Source organism: Pelodiscus sinensis, chromosome 6 (genome assembly GCF_049634645.1).
Source record: "Pelodiscus sinensis isolate JC-2024 chromosome 6, ASM4963464v1, whole genome shotgun sequence".
Taxonomy (NCBI): Eukaryota; Metazoa; Chordata; order Testudines; family Trionychidae; genus Pelodiscus; species Pelodiscus sinensis.
The window spans coordinates 101545557-101564320 of record NC_134716.1 but is presented as its reverse complement, the minus strand read 5'-3'; the positions used below and the strand labels follow the sequence as shown (position 1 = coordinate 101564320).

Sequence of the window (18764 nt, the reverse complement as noted above, 5' to 3'; positions counted from 1 at the left end):
ATTTGTGGGCACAAGATTATGCTTATCCAGGCTTGCTGACAAGGAAGGGCAAAGAGGGCAATTGCCCAGGAGCCTGGCCAATTTAAAAGGGATAGTGATCTTCTGGCTGCTACCAAAGTAACAGTAGCTGACAGATCTGGGCCCTTCAACATCACCCAGGTAGGCTGCAGGGCTCCTAGGCACACGCTTCAAAGTCCCAGCGACCCTGTAGACGTGGATGGGCAGGTGGTGTGCCCTGCTAGACTATGCTGGGGCAGGGCTACACAGAGGGAGAGTCAGGACAGTAGCACCCAGCTGCGCTGGGAAGGGGGCAGACTGGCTATAGCACCAATCCCAGCAACTTTGTAACCATGTGAGCGAGAGAGGAAGGGGGAACCAGGCTCTTGGGGGAAGAGAAGGAAGGAGCCAAGCTCTGGGGGTAGAACAGGGCTGGGTACTGCAAGGTGGAGAGAGCCAAAGGGGCAGAGGAACTGGGCTTGTAAAGGAAAAGAGCACAGGATTGGGAGCAGAGATAGTCAGGGATGGCTGGGAGAAAGGAGGTTGGGGGACGGCACATAGCTGCTGGAGAATAGAGTCTGGGAGACTGGGGAAAGGAGCTGGGTGGCAGAGAGGTTAAGTCGCTGAGCAAGGCACAAGACTGCGGGGGTGTGGGGCAGAGCAGGGTTGGAGGGCAGCGAGGGGAAGGAGCTGAGCTGGGCAGAGCACAATTGGGAGTCAGAACTGTGCAGGTGGTAATTGAGGGGAAGGACAGTAGGAGGCGCACCCCTGGGCAGGTGGGAGATGGGGCTGCCACTGACCCTCTAATTGGAGGGTGGTGCTTGGGGTTTCCCTGGGTAGGGGTGGGGAGGACTGTGGCTCTGTACAAGAGATGGGGACAGGGATCCCATTGATTGTTCTGTCCTGGGGCTTAGAATTCTGTCAGAAGGCCTATGCTTATGAAACTGGAGATGTTGACTGAAAATTGTGCCCAGAATTGTACCATCTGACTTATTTAAGATCCAAAAAGAGAACCTGCATTTCAGTACAGCAGTGAGCCAACCCCTCCAATAATCTAGAGCATGGCCATAAATTTTGTATTTTTGGACTGAACTTGTAGCCTATGCACTTTGCCTACCACATACAAGTTCATGGAGAGATAAATGTTTACACAGTATAAAGTCCTTTGGTGGTTGACTGAAAAATAGGAAATTTTTAAAGCATTTTCCTTTCAAGTTCTTTTTTGTTTAAGGAGAAACTCTGATGGTCTTGAAGCACTGACACTAGAGATACTTGAAAGAAAGACTTCTTAAGCAATTAATGATTAATAATAATCCTGTCTTTTCAATTTTCACTTTCTTCCATAAAGTTTGTGTGTCTTGTTTTTTTTAAGATATTTCCATTATGGAAAAGAGTGGAAAAAATTGGTTCATTTTGAAACTTGTGGGAGAATGCATTTGGCAAGTATTTTAGACCCTTGAAAAAGCTTGTAGTTTTCAAGAATTGCTGTTGTAATGTGCAGTGGACAGGGCATACTGCACACCCATTGCATGTGATGGGGGTGGTAAAATCACCAGGTTAAAATCCCCTACAAAAATAGTTCTGAAAGGCTATACAATGTTTAGATGGGACATTTTTAAAAAGTCATTTTCCCCCCAGGTCTGTCTAGTATAATCTCTTCAAGAACTTGGTCTGCTATTGCTTCTTCTCATCTTTGCATCTGAAGACTGGTATGATCTTTCTTTTTTAGATCAGTGGATAGTTTTACTCCCCGTGTAAATCTTGCCTATATGAAATCTTTATCTACATGATTATGGGTGTGTGTGTGTCACACTGTTATACACACACATGCGTGCATCTGATCATCAAGACTCCCAGAAACACACTCCCTTTGGGAGTCATTTAAATGTCTCCTGTCAAATAGCTTTTGTGTAAACAGTTCATAAACCTTCCAAATGTGCAGTGTATGCTTTCTGGTGCTGTTCGTCAAAACCTGACACAGATGATGGTCCATACCATAGTTCCTTTCATCAACCAAAAATATTTTTTCCTCTTCCCTCAGCACTGACAAGGTCAAAGGTGAAACTTCATTCATTTGGCAACTTACACTTTGGTTGGGGGATCTGCCCAGGAAACAAGGTTCTGTTGGAGTATTTAATAGAAACCTCAAGCATATTTTGTGTTTTGGATTTACAAGGCAGCTTTAGTTTAAAAAACAAACAAACAAAAAGTAAAAAACTTTTATTAGAAACTAAAGAGAATTTTTATTGTGAAATCTTTTTTCCTTGCCAAAATAATGATGATTTTCTAATATGTTTCAAAATAAGAGTTCTTCTAATGTACTAAAAATCATTGTGTTTGGGTGTAGTTTGGAAACAGCTGTGCTGTTGCACATGGTTTATATTACTGAGTGGTTGGTGTGAAAGTTTAAGCTATTAATATACTGTTTGTTTTGCTGTCCTGTATCTAGTTCTAGGTATTTGTCCTCTGCACTATCCCAAATATTTACCAGCTGAATGTAATATATTCATTTTCCTTCTTATGCAGCTCTAGAATAAAATTGACTTCTGTTCCAATCTTGAATCAAAGTTTAACAATCAGTAGCACTGATTGCACCCCCCCTGTACACCTGTTGAGATCAGGGATGTCAATGTGTAGTCTACTATATGATTAACAGATTGTCCTGGCGGCAAACCACTGCACAGAGTTCATTGCTTTTAGAGTCAGTGTATCCAGGCATTACAGGAAAAGCATAGGACCTGAAAAGAATGTACAGGCAGTCCCCGGTATACGTACAAGATAGGGACTGTAGGTTTGTTCTTAAGTTGAATCTGTATGTAAGTCGGAACTGGCGTCCAGATTCAGCCGCTGCTGAAACTGACTGCCAGTTCTGATTTGCATACAGATTCAACTTAAGAACCCCAAGTGTCCCCAAGTCAGCTGCTGCTGAAACTGATCAGCGCTGATTCCAGGAAGCCTGGGGCAGAGCAACTCTGCCTCGGGCTTCCTGTAGTCAGCGCTGGTCAGTTTCATCAGCGGCTGACTTGGGGACGCCTGGGGCAGAGCAGCTGGGGTGCTGCTGGGTTGCTCCAGTAGCACCGCTCCTCGGCGCTACTGGACCAACCCAGCAGCACCCCAGCTGCTCTGCCTCAGGTGTCCTGATTCAGCCACTGCTGAAACTGACCAGCAGCGGCTGAATCAGGACGCCTGGGGCAGAGCAGCTGGGGTGCTGCCGGGTTGGTCCAGTAGTGCCCAGAGCGGCGCTGCGGGACCAACCGGCAGCGCCCCAGCTGCTCTGCCCTAGGGTCCGGCAACAAAAGCCTGGTCTGCTGGGGGGGGGGGGACGGACACTAGGTGCCCTTCCCCACCCCCCCAGCAGACCAGGGACACGGGGAGCAAAGCCGCATTCGGCACAGGGAGCAAAGACCAGGGACACGGGGAGCAAAGACGGTCTCCAGCAGACCAGGGGCACCGGGAGCAGCTTTTCTCGCCCCAGAGGTCGAGGTGGCGGATCGCTGCCTGTGAGCTTCAGGGCGAGAGAGCCCCGTTCGTAAGTGCGGATCCAACATAAGTCGGATCTGCGTAAGTCGGGGACTGCCTGTAGTATGCCTGCAGTTGGCGGTTTTTTATGTCACATCTGTAATGGGCTCTGCTGATCAAGGATTAGTTTAGTCGCTCATCAGCGGCATCGTGGAAGATGAAATCCGTCAATCGATGGCTCACTCTACATGTGTGTGTACGTGTACACACACACACACACACACACACACACACACACACACGATTAACAGATAACCCTTGACTTACTGGTTAATCTTATTGACTACATGCACTCCATCCCTCCCTCTGTATCAGAGGCAGAAGTTGGGTGGGGAGCAGGAGCTGGTGCCCATGAAGAGCTGGCTTTAAGCAGGCTTCCCATGAGCATTGGATCCGCCTGTCCCTCTCCTCCCATGCTGCTGCCTCTGATAGAGAGCCAGCAGCGTGGATGGTAAGGGGGGCAGACTGAAGCCACTATGTGCGGGGAGCCAGCTTTTGGCTATCTGCACATGGCAGCCCCGTGGACCTGCCTTCTCCCTCTCCCCCATTTCTGCCTCCTACAGAGTCGCGAGGGGAGGCAGGCGGGAGCCAGTGCTGTGGGGAGTTGGCTTAAAAGCCGTTTTTCCCCCCCCCCCACTAGCTCTGCAGTGCCACCTGCTCCCCACCCCCACGCCGCTGCTCTCTTATCAGAGGCAGCAGCATGGGGTGGGTGTGGGTGTGGGTGTGTGTTGGGAGGGGGTGGGTGAGGGGAAGGCGCTGCGAAACAGCCTCCATCCGTGGCGAGCTTGGGCCCACTGTGGACTGAGGCTGATTCCTGGCAGCAGGGGCTGCTGCTGTTACGTAATTTCATTGGAAACCAACCGTGTTACACTTACATTGATTTATTCAATGCCATTGAATAGGTGAAAAGGGAATGGGACTCCTTCACGCACACATGTGCACGCACATTCCTACACTCACACTTATGCACCCTATTAGTTGCACAGAGAGAGCAGAAGAAGCCAAGCATAATGGGTCCGGTGGGTCTGCCTGCAATCAGCAATGAAGGCTGGCAAGCTCATGGTAAGACTTGTGGTCTGCATGCTCTCTTCTCTTTATTGAACTGTGCGGCACCTGTCATGCACACTGAGTTCTTCCTCTCTGTCCATTACTGAGAAGCCCCCCCCCCCCCCTCAAACACATCTTCCAGTTCTCATTCCCCTCATGCATATTCATTTCTTCATCTCCACTTCTTGCCTTTTCATGTGCAAGCAAAGATTAGATCAGACCCTACCTAAGCCCTGGCTCCAAATCTATAGCCTCATGGCTCTTCTCCACAAAGGCATAGACATTACTCTATTTACACTCTCACTCTCCGTTCATACACACACCCACAATCTCCCTTGTCACAGGATAAAATGTTACAGAGCTTAAAGATTGTATAAGCAATAGCTGGAAGTTACAAAGCTTACAAGAAGTGGAAGAATTTAAACCATTGCATGACTTACTGTAAATCGTGTAACTTTAAGTTATTGTAACAAAGTTATGCAACTCACAATAACTGAAAGTTACATGGCTTACAATAACAGACAATTACATGTTTTATATACACATTATACTGGATTTGGCAAAGGTTTTACACAACACCTGGCACTCCACTCTGCTGCCTCAGTATTAGAGTCAGCAGTGCAGGGTGGCAAGCAGCCAGTCCGTGAGAGGTTTTTAAACTGGCTCTCGCGTGCAACCCCACGTGCAGCAGAAGCAGAGGCAGCAGCACAGAGTTGCAGGGGGCTTCCCAGGAATGGAGCTGGGAGCACACTGGCTGCTGCCCCTGCTCCTAGGGACTATCCAATAGTTGTGTAATAGATAAGATTTCATGTGGTTCCATGACTATTCAGTTACACTATAGCTAATTGCCAAATCTCCCAGATCAGACCGATCGGACTCCGTTGCTGTAAATTATGTCTAATCTGGGAGAGCTGGCAACCCTTGCCACCCCAGGCTGGGTCCATAGCTGGGGGCAGCTCCAGAGTTCTGGGCTGGTGTCAGAAATCCTGGGGTTGTGGGGGCAGCAGAACCCTGAGGGCCGTGGGGCCAGCAGGTGACAGGACTCCAAGGGCTGGCAAAGCCCGTGATGGCAGGACCCTGGGGAGCTGGCAAAGTGTATGGGGCTGGCAGAACACTGCAGGGGTGGCCTATAGGCTGGAATCTGGGCCTGGAGGAACTGGCCTGACCCCTATGTGTGGGGAAGCTAGGTGCAAAATCTGGGGGTTCTGCAGCATCTGCTATACCCTTATTTCCTGGTGCCTATGTTAACAATATTTGCATCTTGACATGGCATCTAATAGCACCAAGTCGAATGATCATTCAGGCCAGACCTACGCTCATAGGGAACATCAAAGCCAAATACGCAACTCCAGCTATGTTCATTACGTAGCTGGAGTCGACATACCTTGTTTTATGTTTCCCTGCCGTCCTCACAGTGGGAGTACTGGCAGCCAGCGGGGGTGCCCTCCCACTTCGATTTAGTGAGTCTTAATTGGACTTACTAAATCAAACTCTGGAAGATTGATCGCAGCAGCAATGATCTTCTGGTTAGTGTAGACATGATCTCAGGATGTCTCTGGTTTGTACAGGCAATTTTAATTACCTGGTATTAAAGGTGCCTTAATACTACCTCATAATTGATAGTTGAACATATTCTCATTTTAAATTTTATATTTGCACAGTATTAAAATTAGTAATCATTCTGCAGCTGTGATTCCAAAACTGTACTTTGTATATTTGAGCTGATTCCATCTTAATGATGAAACATGCACTATGGAAAGAGACAGTCTTGTTCTAGCAAGCTTCAGTTGCTTAATCATCAGTCTTCAAGCAGAACTACTTTATTCCTCTGATTCACTGGCTTGCAGTACAGGATCTGAGGTCACTTAATTATCTTCATGGCAGATGTTTGTGTAAATTTAATCGTAATCAAAATTGCTGATTCCAAAACTGAAGTGTGCAAATGTATAGGACAAATAATCTACCTGCAAAGTGGCCAGGAGAGACTAGAGAAGTAGAGGCTGCAGACCAGGAGATAAGCTGGGTCTGAAAAATGTAAATAGCTGTACCTGTTGAGGAGACATGCATCAAAAATTGGGGTGGAGATGCAGCTATGCAGTCCTACCCCTGATATTAAAGCAAGCTAGCACCTATCTCCTGAATTTTGTCCTAGTACTACTTTCATGTGCTGATCACTCTTGCTTCTTTGGGGAAGATGTTGGATTGTGATTAGTAGTGTTAGAAGGAAATGACCATAAGATGATCTGTTATATGATTAAAGGTCCTCAGTATGGAAAGGTGTTTGAGACTCTTTGCTACACACCACTCAGAAATCTCTCTGTAGTATCTTTGGAAATATCAAGTAGGAGGAAGGACGTGCTATTGCCTTTGGATGTGGTCTTAGTGATATTGAGAGGAACTATTCTGTAGAGGGACCGTCATTTAGATGAGATGTGGGGGCAGGGGGAAAGACCTGACCATTTGCCTTGACTAAACATTCTATGGCTAAATTCCCATCTACTATTCACCCAGAGGAGTGGATATTGCCTCTGGTACCTTGGCTAAAGTCCAGTTTGGGAATAACCTTTGGGCTACTGAAACTTGACCTGTGATGTCATTAGTATATGTGGCAGAGATTTCCTATTCTGGTCTACATTATTTATAGTTTTGCTGCACTACTAGATTTAAGGTACTGGGAAACTTTCTATACTTATAACTGTATCGTCTGGTGTCACCTGAAAGTGTGTTAGAGGCAAGAGAAGAAGTAAAATGTTAAGTAAGACTTTGTTAGCTTTACAAATTTTTCTACTAACTTATATCGACCACATCAAAGTTTTGATACGGTGAAGTATTGAATGGAGGAAAAAACTCTGAAAACGTGCACTTGAATTTATTATTTTCTTGAAGAGTAAATAACCACTAAAGGATATCAGACTTCTGTTCCTACTGTAAAGACCTTAATTGCTTGCATTTTTCTTTTAATGACTACCAGATGAAATGGTCATAATTCTGTCTGACATAGTTATTTGTAACAAAGTACATCAAACTTGTCACCAAGTATCCTATTTTGTCTGAAATTTACAGCATAATAGATCAAGTGAAACACAGAGGACATATTTTAGTCTTCTTGTTGTCTCATTGGAATAAAATTGTTGTTAATGGTAAAATCTGAGGGATACATGGTATGAGACGAAGTGGCCTCTTTCGTTCCAAGGAGAGTGTCATGTTTTTTGAAAAGCAAAGAGCTTCACACAAGCTTCTTAAAAACAGATTTCTAATGGCCCATTGGGGTTCATTACATGAATTAAATAAAGTAGAGCGTACAATCTTTTCCACTCCTACCCTCCAGTTTATTTTTCCCAATTCATGGGAGTAATTTATGTAACTCCATTATCCTGATAAATTCAATGGTTCCCATCTTCCAGACATTTGAAATAATTTTATCTAGAAGTCGTAGATAATTGGAACACACTTCAAGGAAACTGTTCTAGTCTGAATTCTTGCAAGAAAATATTTTATTTGTAACTAACAGAGTAAAGTATTCCCTCCCTAACTTATCTTTGAAGATTCTTCTGGCAAAAGTTGGAAGATACCCTTTGGTTATGGAACACCCCAAATTGTCTTCTATTTTTCATAGGAGAGCTGTTGAGTCTGGTCCACATCCCTTACCTTATGTGTCACTTATAATGCTTGATAATCTAAGAAGCCTTCGTAACATCTGTTCTTAGAGTTAGCAATGGACTTGTTCTTAAAGTATGAGACACATATGCCAATCATGTGTGTTTAATTCTTCTAGTATTGTTTGGAAGGTAGACACAAATGTTTGGCATATATGCCCCTCTTGGATTGGTGACAAAAGGAATTGTCAGCCCAAAAGGAGCAGGAAAAAGCCATTTTAAAAATAATTGCAAAAAACCCACCACTGTTGAAATAGAATGTTGCCTTGTAGAAATTTACTGTGCTGCTGCTATTTTGTTCACCAGTGATGCATTTTCTGATAGCCCCTTCCCTTATCTTGAAAGCCTCTGCCATAAGCTCCTCCTTTGCTGAAAGTAGGAGTGTCTCTGTCATTCTCATGGCTACATCATCTCCAAAGGCTGCTTCCTTGTGGCTCAGCTAACTAAAAAGGCTTGTTTCATTAAGGAAATGTTAAAATCTGCTCAATTTCTAATAAAATCTGTTGGAATAGGAAAGTTTTTATCTTGTTCTGGATGCCTCAAAGTGGTTCTTTAACCTTTAAAATGGCCATCTTGTCTCAAGGTAAGATGCAAATTTACAGACTTTCCTTGCTTGTAGTTTTCAACACATAAATTTGGTCTTGATATAGCTGTATTCTGAAGGATTTAATCTGTGGTCCTTGAAATTGAAGAGTTGTGATTTAAAATCTTAATATAGTGGCTTTATGTGATTTCACATATCTTTATAGTCTATAGCTTCTTCCCCTCCACTCTGTTTCTCAAGTTCTCAGGAAAGACTGGAAAATACATTTGGTTTGTTTTTGGAGAATTAAATTATTTTTTAGTAATTCTGTAGGTGTTAGCTAGTGCTCTAGCCCACTTGGCCATGTCTTTAAAGTATGAAATTAAACCGACTACATTTGGTAATGGATGTGTCTTCTTTGATTTTTTTAAAATTAGGTTTGGTATTCACCCTGTGGCTGGTCGTATGCCTGGTCAGCTGAATGTGCTCCTAGCGGAAGCAGGTGTGCCATATGATATTGTGCTGGAAATGGATGAAATCAATGAAGACTTCCCAGGTGAGAGAGCATAATTACGTTATTAGCTAGCATATAAAACTTGCAGTGATTTATTTTTGTTTAGTTTTCAAATGAAAATATAGCCAAATGGTAGCATGGACTCTCTGTGTATGTGCGTGCATGCATATCCACCACGTGTGTATAACAATTGGTAATGTTCAGAACAGGCATTGTTTTCAGCTCTGCTTAATGCTTTCTACTGCAAGATTGTTTTATAAGATGCTTTATCAGTTTTACAAAATGTTAACCATTCAGATTGAATCTTTTGAGAAGTTTCAATAAAAACAGTTCAGCTGCTTCTGAACATTGTTAGAGAAAAGTTTTGGAAAAGGGATGTGCCTTCCACCATCCCACAGCCCAGTGAGAGCCTTGGGCAGGCTCCCTGTCTGTCCTGCTCCTGCATGCTGCTCAAAATGGAAGGCTCCGAAGGCCATGTGCATCTCTGTGCACTTTGGGGGGAGGAGGAGGAGGAAGGGCGAGCTTCGTGTTCTGCTCCTGCTTCCTGTAAAACTCAGAGCTCCCATTGGCTAGTTTTCAGCCAATAGGAGCTGCCTGGGCAGGATGTAGCAGTTCCCCCTTCTTACCAAGGGGACATGCCCCCTGCAACCTGCACCCAAAACCCCTCCCAGACTCCACATCATCTTCTGAATTCCAATCCCTTACCCTGAGCTCCCTTCTTTCTGCACCTAATCTCTATCTGAGACTCTACAACTTCTCCATTAATATCACAGAATGCAGACCTTGACCACTTACAAATTCTTGGCGTGGCCTCCATCAAAAATTATTATCCACTCCTTCACTGGGGTCAGAAAGGTGCCTTTTATTGTCTCATGAACATTCACACACATTTAGCCAAGATAGAAGTCTCTGAGAATTGCCCTTGCACATGTTCAGTAGAGGTTTGCTAGAAACTGGCAACTAAATTCTGCGACGTTCCATCTGCACTGAGCATGCTCCAACCCAAGGCTGCAGGGGTTGAGCAGGGCTTTCCCTTAGCTCTGGCACCAAGTACTAAAATGGGGGGCAGTTCCCCACCCTTCTCCTTTGTGTATTTTCACTGCTACCCCTGCTGATGCCATGGGAGCATGGAGAAGATAGAAGTAGGGTAAAGAATTGAGAAGCAGAGAGGAGATGTTCTTGCCCACCCTTATCCTGGCTACAAGAATAGAGGGGAACAAACTGACTGGCATGAGTAGGAGTGTAGTGTGGGGAACTTAAGAGCAGAGGTAACAGGCTGAGAGTACATCTACACTGTAACACTACCAGAGGTATCCCAAAATAGATACCCTGCCTCTTTTGAACGTGTCCGTCATTGCGAACTATAGCAGATGCACTATCTTGGCATGCCTGTAAACCTCGTTCCATAGGAGATAAGGGATGTCTTGAAATAGTGTGTTATTTTGACAGCTGGCACTATGTAAACGTGCCAAATTTCAAAATAGTCTATTTAGAAATAAAATCAAAATAAGATACGCAATTTATGTAGTACAAATTGCGTATCTTATTTCGAGTTTAGGGTGCAGTATAGACGCACCCTGAGAGGGGTATGTTAAGGAATAGGGACAGATGGAGATATGCTGGGAATGGGCAAAATGATTTCTAACCACTAGAGTATACTCCTGTCCAGAACCTGAAATTGTACACAGGTTTTCTGACCTATACAGTACTCTGCTGTGAAGACCTAATATCTGTGAAACCAAGGGCATGGGGAATGTCTTCTTTGCCCCTGTAGGTGCTGGTCAATAGGAAGTATTTGCTACTAGTTACTCCATTACTTTAAGTGGCTATTGCTCTGTGGGACAAATACGACTTCACATCCTGGAATTTGTTTTTAAATTTGTCAAACTTTATCGGAATGTAAATGAATTAACTTAGGGAGGCACATGAACTAATGGAAAGCCTCTGGATCCTAGAGATGTAAAAAATGTATATAAAAATTTAACTGTAACTGATCAAAATTATATCCAGTTACATGGTTAACTGTGGGGTTCCCAGCCCCGCGGGTGCTGGTTAACCATTTGCATTCCTACTGGATCCAGGAATCAGGATAGTTGGGTTTTATTCCTGGCTCTACCACTGACCAGTTGAATGAGAAACTTCACTTCTTCCTTCTAGGGATGTAAAAGATTAACCAGTAAGCGTGCCACTTACTGGCATGCTTGCCTGGGTAACTGGTTATCAGCCGAGCAGTCTCCCCTGCCTGCGGCATGGTTTGGCAGGCTCAACCTGGCTATGCTGGAGCAGCATCTCCCTCAGGGATGTGAGCAGGGGACTGCTCCAATCCAACCGAGCCCACCACACCATGGTTGGGAGCGGGGGGTCACTCCAGCCTGGCTGGGCCAGAGTGTCCTCCCATTGCAGTTAACACGTAAAATACTTTAACTGGTTAACCACCTAACTGGGATTTTCCATCCCTACTTCCTACATGTGTCCCCTCTTGCTTTTTATCTGTCTTGTGTATTTACAGTAAACTTCCAATAATCCGGCACCTTTAGGATCCAGGGGGTGCCGGATTATCAGATATGCCGGACTATCAGAAGGGGGGGCTATGAGGGATCTGGGGTGGGGTGGGAGGGGATACCACCCCAGGCCCCTCATAGCCCCTCCTTACGATAGTCCGGCTCTGCCCCAGGCGTCCCTGATTCAGCCGTTGCTGGTCAGTTTCAGCAGCAGCTGAATCGGGGATGCCTGCAATAGAGCAGCTGGGGTGCTGCCGGGTTGGTCCCGCAGCGACTAGGGGTGGCGCTGCGGGACCAACCCGGCAGGACCCCAGCTGCTCTGCCCCAGGGGTCCCCAAGTCAGCCGCTGCTGAAACAGATCAGCGGCTGATTCCAGGAAGCCCTGGGACAGAGCTGCTCTGTCCCGGGCTTCCTGGAATCAGCCGCTGATCTGTTTCAGCAGCGGCTGACTTGGGGACCCCTGGGGCAGAGCAGCTGGGGTCCTGCCGGGTTGGTCCCGCAGCGCCATCCTTTTGCGCTGCAGGACCAACCCGGCAGCACTCCAGCTGCTCTGCCCCAGGCGTCCCCAAGTGGCAGCGCTACGAGACCAACCCGGCAGCACCCCAGCTGTTCTGCTCCCGGCTTCCCCGATTCAGCTGCTGGTCAGTTTCAGCAGCAGCTGAATGGGGGAAGTCTGTCTGGCTGTCCCAGCACTTCCGGGTTCCTGATGGTGCCAGATCATCAGGAGTGCCGGAGCATTGGATGCCGGACTAATGGAGTTTTACTGTATATTGTAATCTGTTTAGGGCAGGGACTTAATTGGAGCTCCATGGTGTAAGGCACTGTACTCTCTCTAGTGGTACTCTAAGTGCTCCCATAATGCAACTTAGTGTTCACAGTAACTACTGTATTGTGGTTCCTGATTTTTCACGTTCTGTTTTTTCCTTTTTATTTTTTGATGCAGAAACTGACCTGGTCCTTGTGATTGGTGCTAATGATACAGTTAATTCAGCTGCTCAAGAAGATCCTAACTCTATCATTGCTGGAATGCCAGTTCTAGAAGTTTGGAAGTCAAAACAGGTATGGCAAACAAATTGTAGCAGCAACTTGACTTATCCACTATTACTTCAAACAGTGTTTGTTTGGAGGTACTAATAGGATTATCCTACTTTTTGTATTTGTATAAAAAGTTTTGTCATCCTGTACTGAATTGTGCACAGCAAAATATTCTGTATTTGAGAACTGCACTGCAGAGCATTAGTAATATTGCAGTACAGTCATTTTGCTGTGCTCTGGTCAGTGAGGCTAATAGCTACACCTGACAAGACTAAAAAGTAGCATTCTTTTGGCAAGTATATTTGCAATACTAAAATCTTCAGCTAGTAACTTCAGACCTCTTTTAAAGTTCAGAAGAATTAGACTGTCCAATTAATTAAATGTCTTCTTTCCTGCACAGTAAACTTTAAATGTGGAGGCCCTTTTGCCCACCCCTAACGTAGCGTCTCATATCCACAGCATGCATGACTGGGTCACAAAGTTCCAATTAAAAAAACTTTATACAAGTTAACTGTGGAAACTCTACTTCTGAATACACTAGTCAAGTGTTGGTCTTGCTTTTGATTAAAGCAAGCCATTCCTGCTCTGAGGATCTATGCAAGAGATACATTGGAAACTGAGAATAAAACCTGTGTTTCCTGCCTGGGAATCATAGAATCATAGAACACTAGAACTGGAAGGGATCTCAAGAGGTCATCGAGTCCAGTCCTCTGCTGTCACAGCTGGACCCAGTACCATCTAGATGTCTGTCTAGCTTGCTGTTAAATATCTCCAGAGATATTTGCATCTGACGAAATGGGTCTTTGCCCATGAAAGCTTATGCTCTAATAAATCTGTTAGTCTATAAGGTGCCACAGGACTTCTCATTTATGCAGATTCAGACTAACACAGCTACCCCTCTGATACTTGTCCCCAGAGATGGAGATTCCACAGCCTCCCTAGGCAACTTATTCCAGTGTTTAACCACTCTGACAGGAAGTTTTTCCTAATGTCCAAAACAGTTTAAGCCCATTGCTTCTTGTCCTATCCTCAGAGGCCAAGGAAAACAATATTTCTCTCTCCCCTCCTTGTTACACCCTTTTAGATACCTGAAAACCATCACCTCTCAGTTTTCTCTTTCAAACTAAACAAGCTTAATTTTTTCAGTCTTCCTTCATAGGTCATGTTCTCTAGATGTTTAATCATTTTTGTTGCTCTTCTCTGGACCTTCTCCAGCTTTCTTGAAATGTGGTGCCCAGAACTGGACACAATACTCCACTTGAGGCCTAATCAGTGCAGAGTAGAGCAGAAGAATGACTTCTTGTGTCTTGCTCACAACACACCTGTAAATGCATCCCAGAATCATGTTTGCTTTTTTTGCAACAGTGTCACACTGTTGACTGATATTTAGCTTGTGGTCCACTATGATCCCTAGATGCCTTTCTGCAGTACTTGTTCGTAGACAGTTGCTTCCCATTCTGTATGTGTGAGACTGATTGATTGTTCCTTCGGAGTATTTTGCATTTGTCTTTCTTAAACTTCATCCTGTTTACCTCAGACCATTTCTCAATTTTGTCCAGATCATTTTGAATTATGACCTTATCCTCCAAAGCAGTTGCAACGCCTCTCAGCTTGGTATCATCTGCAAACTTAATAAGTCTGCTCTCTATGGCCATATCGAAATCGTTGATGAAGCTATTGAACAGAACCAGTCCCAAAACAGACCCCTGTGGAACCCCACTTGTTATGCCCTTCCTGCAGGATTGTGAAACTTTAATAACTACTCTCTGAGAATGGTTACCTAGCCAGTTATCCACCTATCTTATAGTAGCCCCATGTAAGTTGTATTTGCCTAGTTTATTGATAAGAAGATCATGCGAGACCACATCAAATGCCTTACTAACGCGTAGGTATATCATGTCCACCGCTTCCCCCTTATCCACAAGACTTGTTATTCTATCAAAGAAAGCTATCAACTTGGTTTGACAGGATTTGTTCTTTACAAATTCATGCTGGCTGTTACCTCTCACCTTATTATCTTCCAAGTGTTTACAGATGAATTCCTTAATGACTTGCTCCATTATCTTTCCTGGAACAGAAGTTAAACTGACTGGTCAGTAGTTTCCTGGGTTGTTCTTATTTCCCTTTTTATAGATGGACACTATATTTGCCCTTTTCCAGTCTTCTGGAATTTCTCCTGTCTTCCATGATTTTTCAAAGATAATAGCTAAAGGCTGAGATACCTCCTCTATCAGCTCCTTGAGTATTCTAGGATACATGTCATCCTGCTGACTTGCAGACTTCTAACTTTTCTAAGTAATTTTTAACTTTGTTCTTTTTTATTTTATCTTCTAAACCTACCCCCTTCCTACTAGGATTCACTATGTTAGGCATTCCTTCATCCTCAGACTTCTTACATAAGAACATAAGAATGGCCGTACTGGGTCAGACCAAAGGTCCATCTAGCCCAGTAACCTGTCTGCCGACAGTGGCCATCACCAGGTGCCCCAAAGGGGGTGGACCTAAGACAATGATCAAGCTATTTGTCTCGTGTCATCCATCTCCAGCCTCTGACAAACAGAGGCCAGGGACACCATTTCTATCCCCTGGCTAATAGCCTTTTATGGACCTAATCTCCATGAAATTATCTAGCTTCTTGGTGAAGACCGAAACAAAGAAGTCATTAAGGATTTATCATCATTTCGAGGCCACCTATTTACTCTGTTCATTGGTCTGCAAGTAGTATGTTCCCATTGACATCCGTAAAGTGACCTATTACGGGGCATAATATCAAATCCCTTTGGTTTTCATTTTGTCTATTAAGATTATTTTCAGATCTCCTACACAGAGGGAGAAGATTGATATGTGCTATGTAAAATATAAACCTCTTCTCTTTGCAGGTCATTGTTATGAAGAGATCTTTGGGTGTCGGTTATGCAGCTGTGGACAATCCAATCTTTTACAAACCCAATACTGCTATGCTTTTAGGAGATGCCAAGAAGACCTGTGATGCCTTGCAGGCCAAAGTCAGAGAGTCCTATCAGAAGTAAATACTGATGATTGCCTATCAAAGCTATTTGGCTACTTTAAAAAACAAAAACACCATTATTTTGTACATCAAAAAGTAAGGCAAAAGTTACAAGGGGGAAAAAAACTAAGTGCACAAATTGGCACTTGTAATTTTGGTATCTGAAAAACATAAATACTTTACTAAGTGTATAGAAAAACCTGAATTATGTTTCTGTTGAGAATTTTATGAATGCTATGAATTAGGATAATTTCAGCAGAATGAGTCCATCATTAGATTAATCCAGTTGAGATTAATGTTTTCCTGTCCCCTGGAATACACTTATGTAATATTAATTGAAATGTAGATTTGCATGGACCTGTTTTATAAACTATCAAGTATGACATGATGTAACATTATGCTCCTAAAGTGCTGAAATATTTCTCAGCAAATGAACTGATTCATATCTTCATTCTCCTGCAGTTGTTGCTATTTTAACTTCCGAGAATACTATTATCCCAATCCTACAGAATTGATTGCATTGGTAGGAGTGGTTGCCAACACAAACTCATTGCAAAATCTTGGCCGCTGCAGGCTATTTCAATTTCAATTTACTTTTGGCATATAATTATATTTTGTTACCTTCAAATGTATTTTGGTGCATTCCTAATCAACATTTTTGTGATGCTAGAAAAAGGCACTTTTTTAATCAACATATTTAAGATGCTGGAAAAGATGAAAATCAAGAGTTTCTTTATCCTATTTTTTTTAAACGAATAAACTCATTGGGGGACCATAAAATTATGCCAATCTTACAATCAATGTTTTAAATATTTGACTTTCCCTTAATCTAATTCAGAGCACTATTTAAATCTTCATTATAAGTACAGCTAAACAGTAAATCAGTTTGACATATAGTGCTATTTTATTTTTATTACGTTAAGTGTACTTGAATGGAACTCAAATATTTGCCTAATAAAATGAATTTATCATGTTTGTACAATGATGTAGCAGCTGTCTGTGGTGACAAAGGCTAGATACAAATAGCTGTACTTGTGTTTAGAAAGCATTAATATCTGGGCAGACAAACTATTATGAAGTTTAGAATTAATCCATCCTGACTGTTTATAAAACTGACTTTTTTAAATCACATCATGTTTTGGGACCTTGTATAACTCAGTAACATATGAGAAATATTACCACTTAGCTACCTCTCTTTTTATGTAAGGATAAATTTAAAACCCATTTTGAACAGGTAGTATATCAAGAAATCTAATAATGAATGGAACAGTCTTTTTAGAAATCTGTTTTTCTTATAATTGAAAAATAAAATTAACACAAGCATGAATATGTTGTTATGCAGCATAGGAATACTTGAGTCATGTAATTCTAACTTAACACACTGGGGCAGCTATGTTTGAATACAATATCTATGGCTTCTTAAATATTATTGTTGTGTTAGCTACATTTGTTGGGTCTGTGCAAAAAGAAACAAAAGCTCCTTGAGAAAGGGGAAAAGGGACTTAAATAGATGACAATTTTGAATTCATGGAATTTTTTTTCTTGACCAAGTCTGATTTAAGTATTATTGGCTGCAGTGTCCAACATATTTCTGCTTGCATGTTGCTAACTAAAAATTAATATTTTCTTAAAATGCCTTTTCCTGTGTATTTGAAGTGAAAAATGAATTTTGTTATGGATCAGAGGTGAAAGTGTTAACTTCAGAACTGTGTTTTATCATGAAATATAAGAGCAATATTAAAAAACTTTGAAATGTGGTTTTTATCAATAATCATTGATCATCTCCTTTACAGTATAGAATGGCCTGAAAAGGTTGCTAGGCTGACCCTTCATTTCAGGAGTTATAGCATCAAAATTACATGGAAGGGAGAGCAGGTTGGCTTGATTACCCTTTGTAACAAAATCTCTTTGGAGGTTTCTGTTTATCATGGATAGTTACCAGGCTTGAGCTGAAAAGATCTTGATTAAATTTTGCATAAAAATTAAGTGTTTTTAAACTTCTTGGTCTTAAAAGGAAAAATTATGTTTTTAGTACCCGTATTTTCCGGCGTATAGGGCGACTGGGTGTATAAGACGACCCCCTATCTTTTTAATTAAAAGATAGGGTTTCATCTTATACCCCAGCGCCCCTCCGCCTCCTTTGCTCCCGGTGTCCCTGGTCTGCTGGAGATGGTCCCCAGCAGACCAGAGGCACCGGGAGCAAAGCCGCCAGGAGCGCCTGGGCTGCCCCCCCCCCCCCCGCCGGAGCCCCTCCGCGGCTTTGAAAGCCTCGGGGGAAGCCGGCGGGGGGGCATCCCATGCGCGCCTGGGATGCCCCGCCGCCGGCTTCCCCCGAGGCTTTCAAAGCCGCGGAGGGGCTCCGGCGGGGGGGCAGCCCATGCGCGCCTGGGATGCCCCGCCGCCGGCTTCCCCCGAGGCTTTCAAAGCCGCGGAGGGGCTCCGGCGGGGGGGCAGCCCATGCGCGCCTGGGATGCCCCGCCGCCGGCTTCCCCCGAGGCTTTCAAAGCCGCAGAGGGGCTCCGGCGGGGGGGCAGCCCATGCGCGCCTGGGATGCCCCCCTGCCGGCTTCCCCCGAGGCTTTCAAAGCCGCGGAGGGGCTCCGGCGGCGGTGCATCCGGCGTACAAGACGACCCCCGATTTTGGGGGGATGTTTTTTAACATCAGAGGTCGTCTTGTACGCCGGAATATACGGTATATCATTCACTATTAGTCCTTTGAGCCGAGGGTGAGTATTTGTCTTAGATCATTGGTACTATAATAAGTTTGATATTTCTATGCTTGAATATGTTTAAAATACAAGCTGATGATGATTTCTATGTATTTACTTAATTAATTACACAATCTACCTTAGCCCATCTTAGAGACATTTCCCAGGAAAAAAAGAAGCTGTTCCCAAGTGAGTGTGGTGAGAGCTTAACTGTCTCTTAGAGGTATCCTATCAGGAGCAGCACTCAGAGCTCTCAAT

The 18764-nt window shown here is 43.9% G+C and overlaps 1 protein-coding gene across 1 annotated transcript in view; it reads left to right on the top strand.

The window, feature by feature from the left end:
• Positions 1-17556, top strand: part of NNT (nicotinamide nucleotide transhydrogenase) — an 85667-nt gene extending 68111 nt beyond the window's left edge. The window contains exons 20-22 of the mRNA XM_006139514.3: positions 9180-9298; positions 12701-12816; positions 15672-17556. Of these exons, the coding sequence (XP_006139576.1) occupies positions 9180-9298; positions 12701-12816; positions 15672-15821 (385 nt within the window). The 3' untranslated portion in view covers positions 15822-17556. The remainder of the gene's footprint in view (positions 1-9179; positions 9299-12700; positions 12817-15671) is intronic.
• The last annotated feature ends 1208 nt before the right edge of the window (positions 17557-18764 follow it).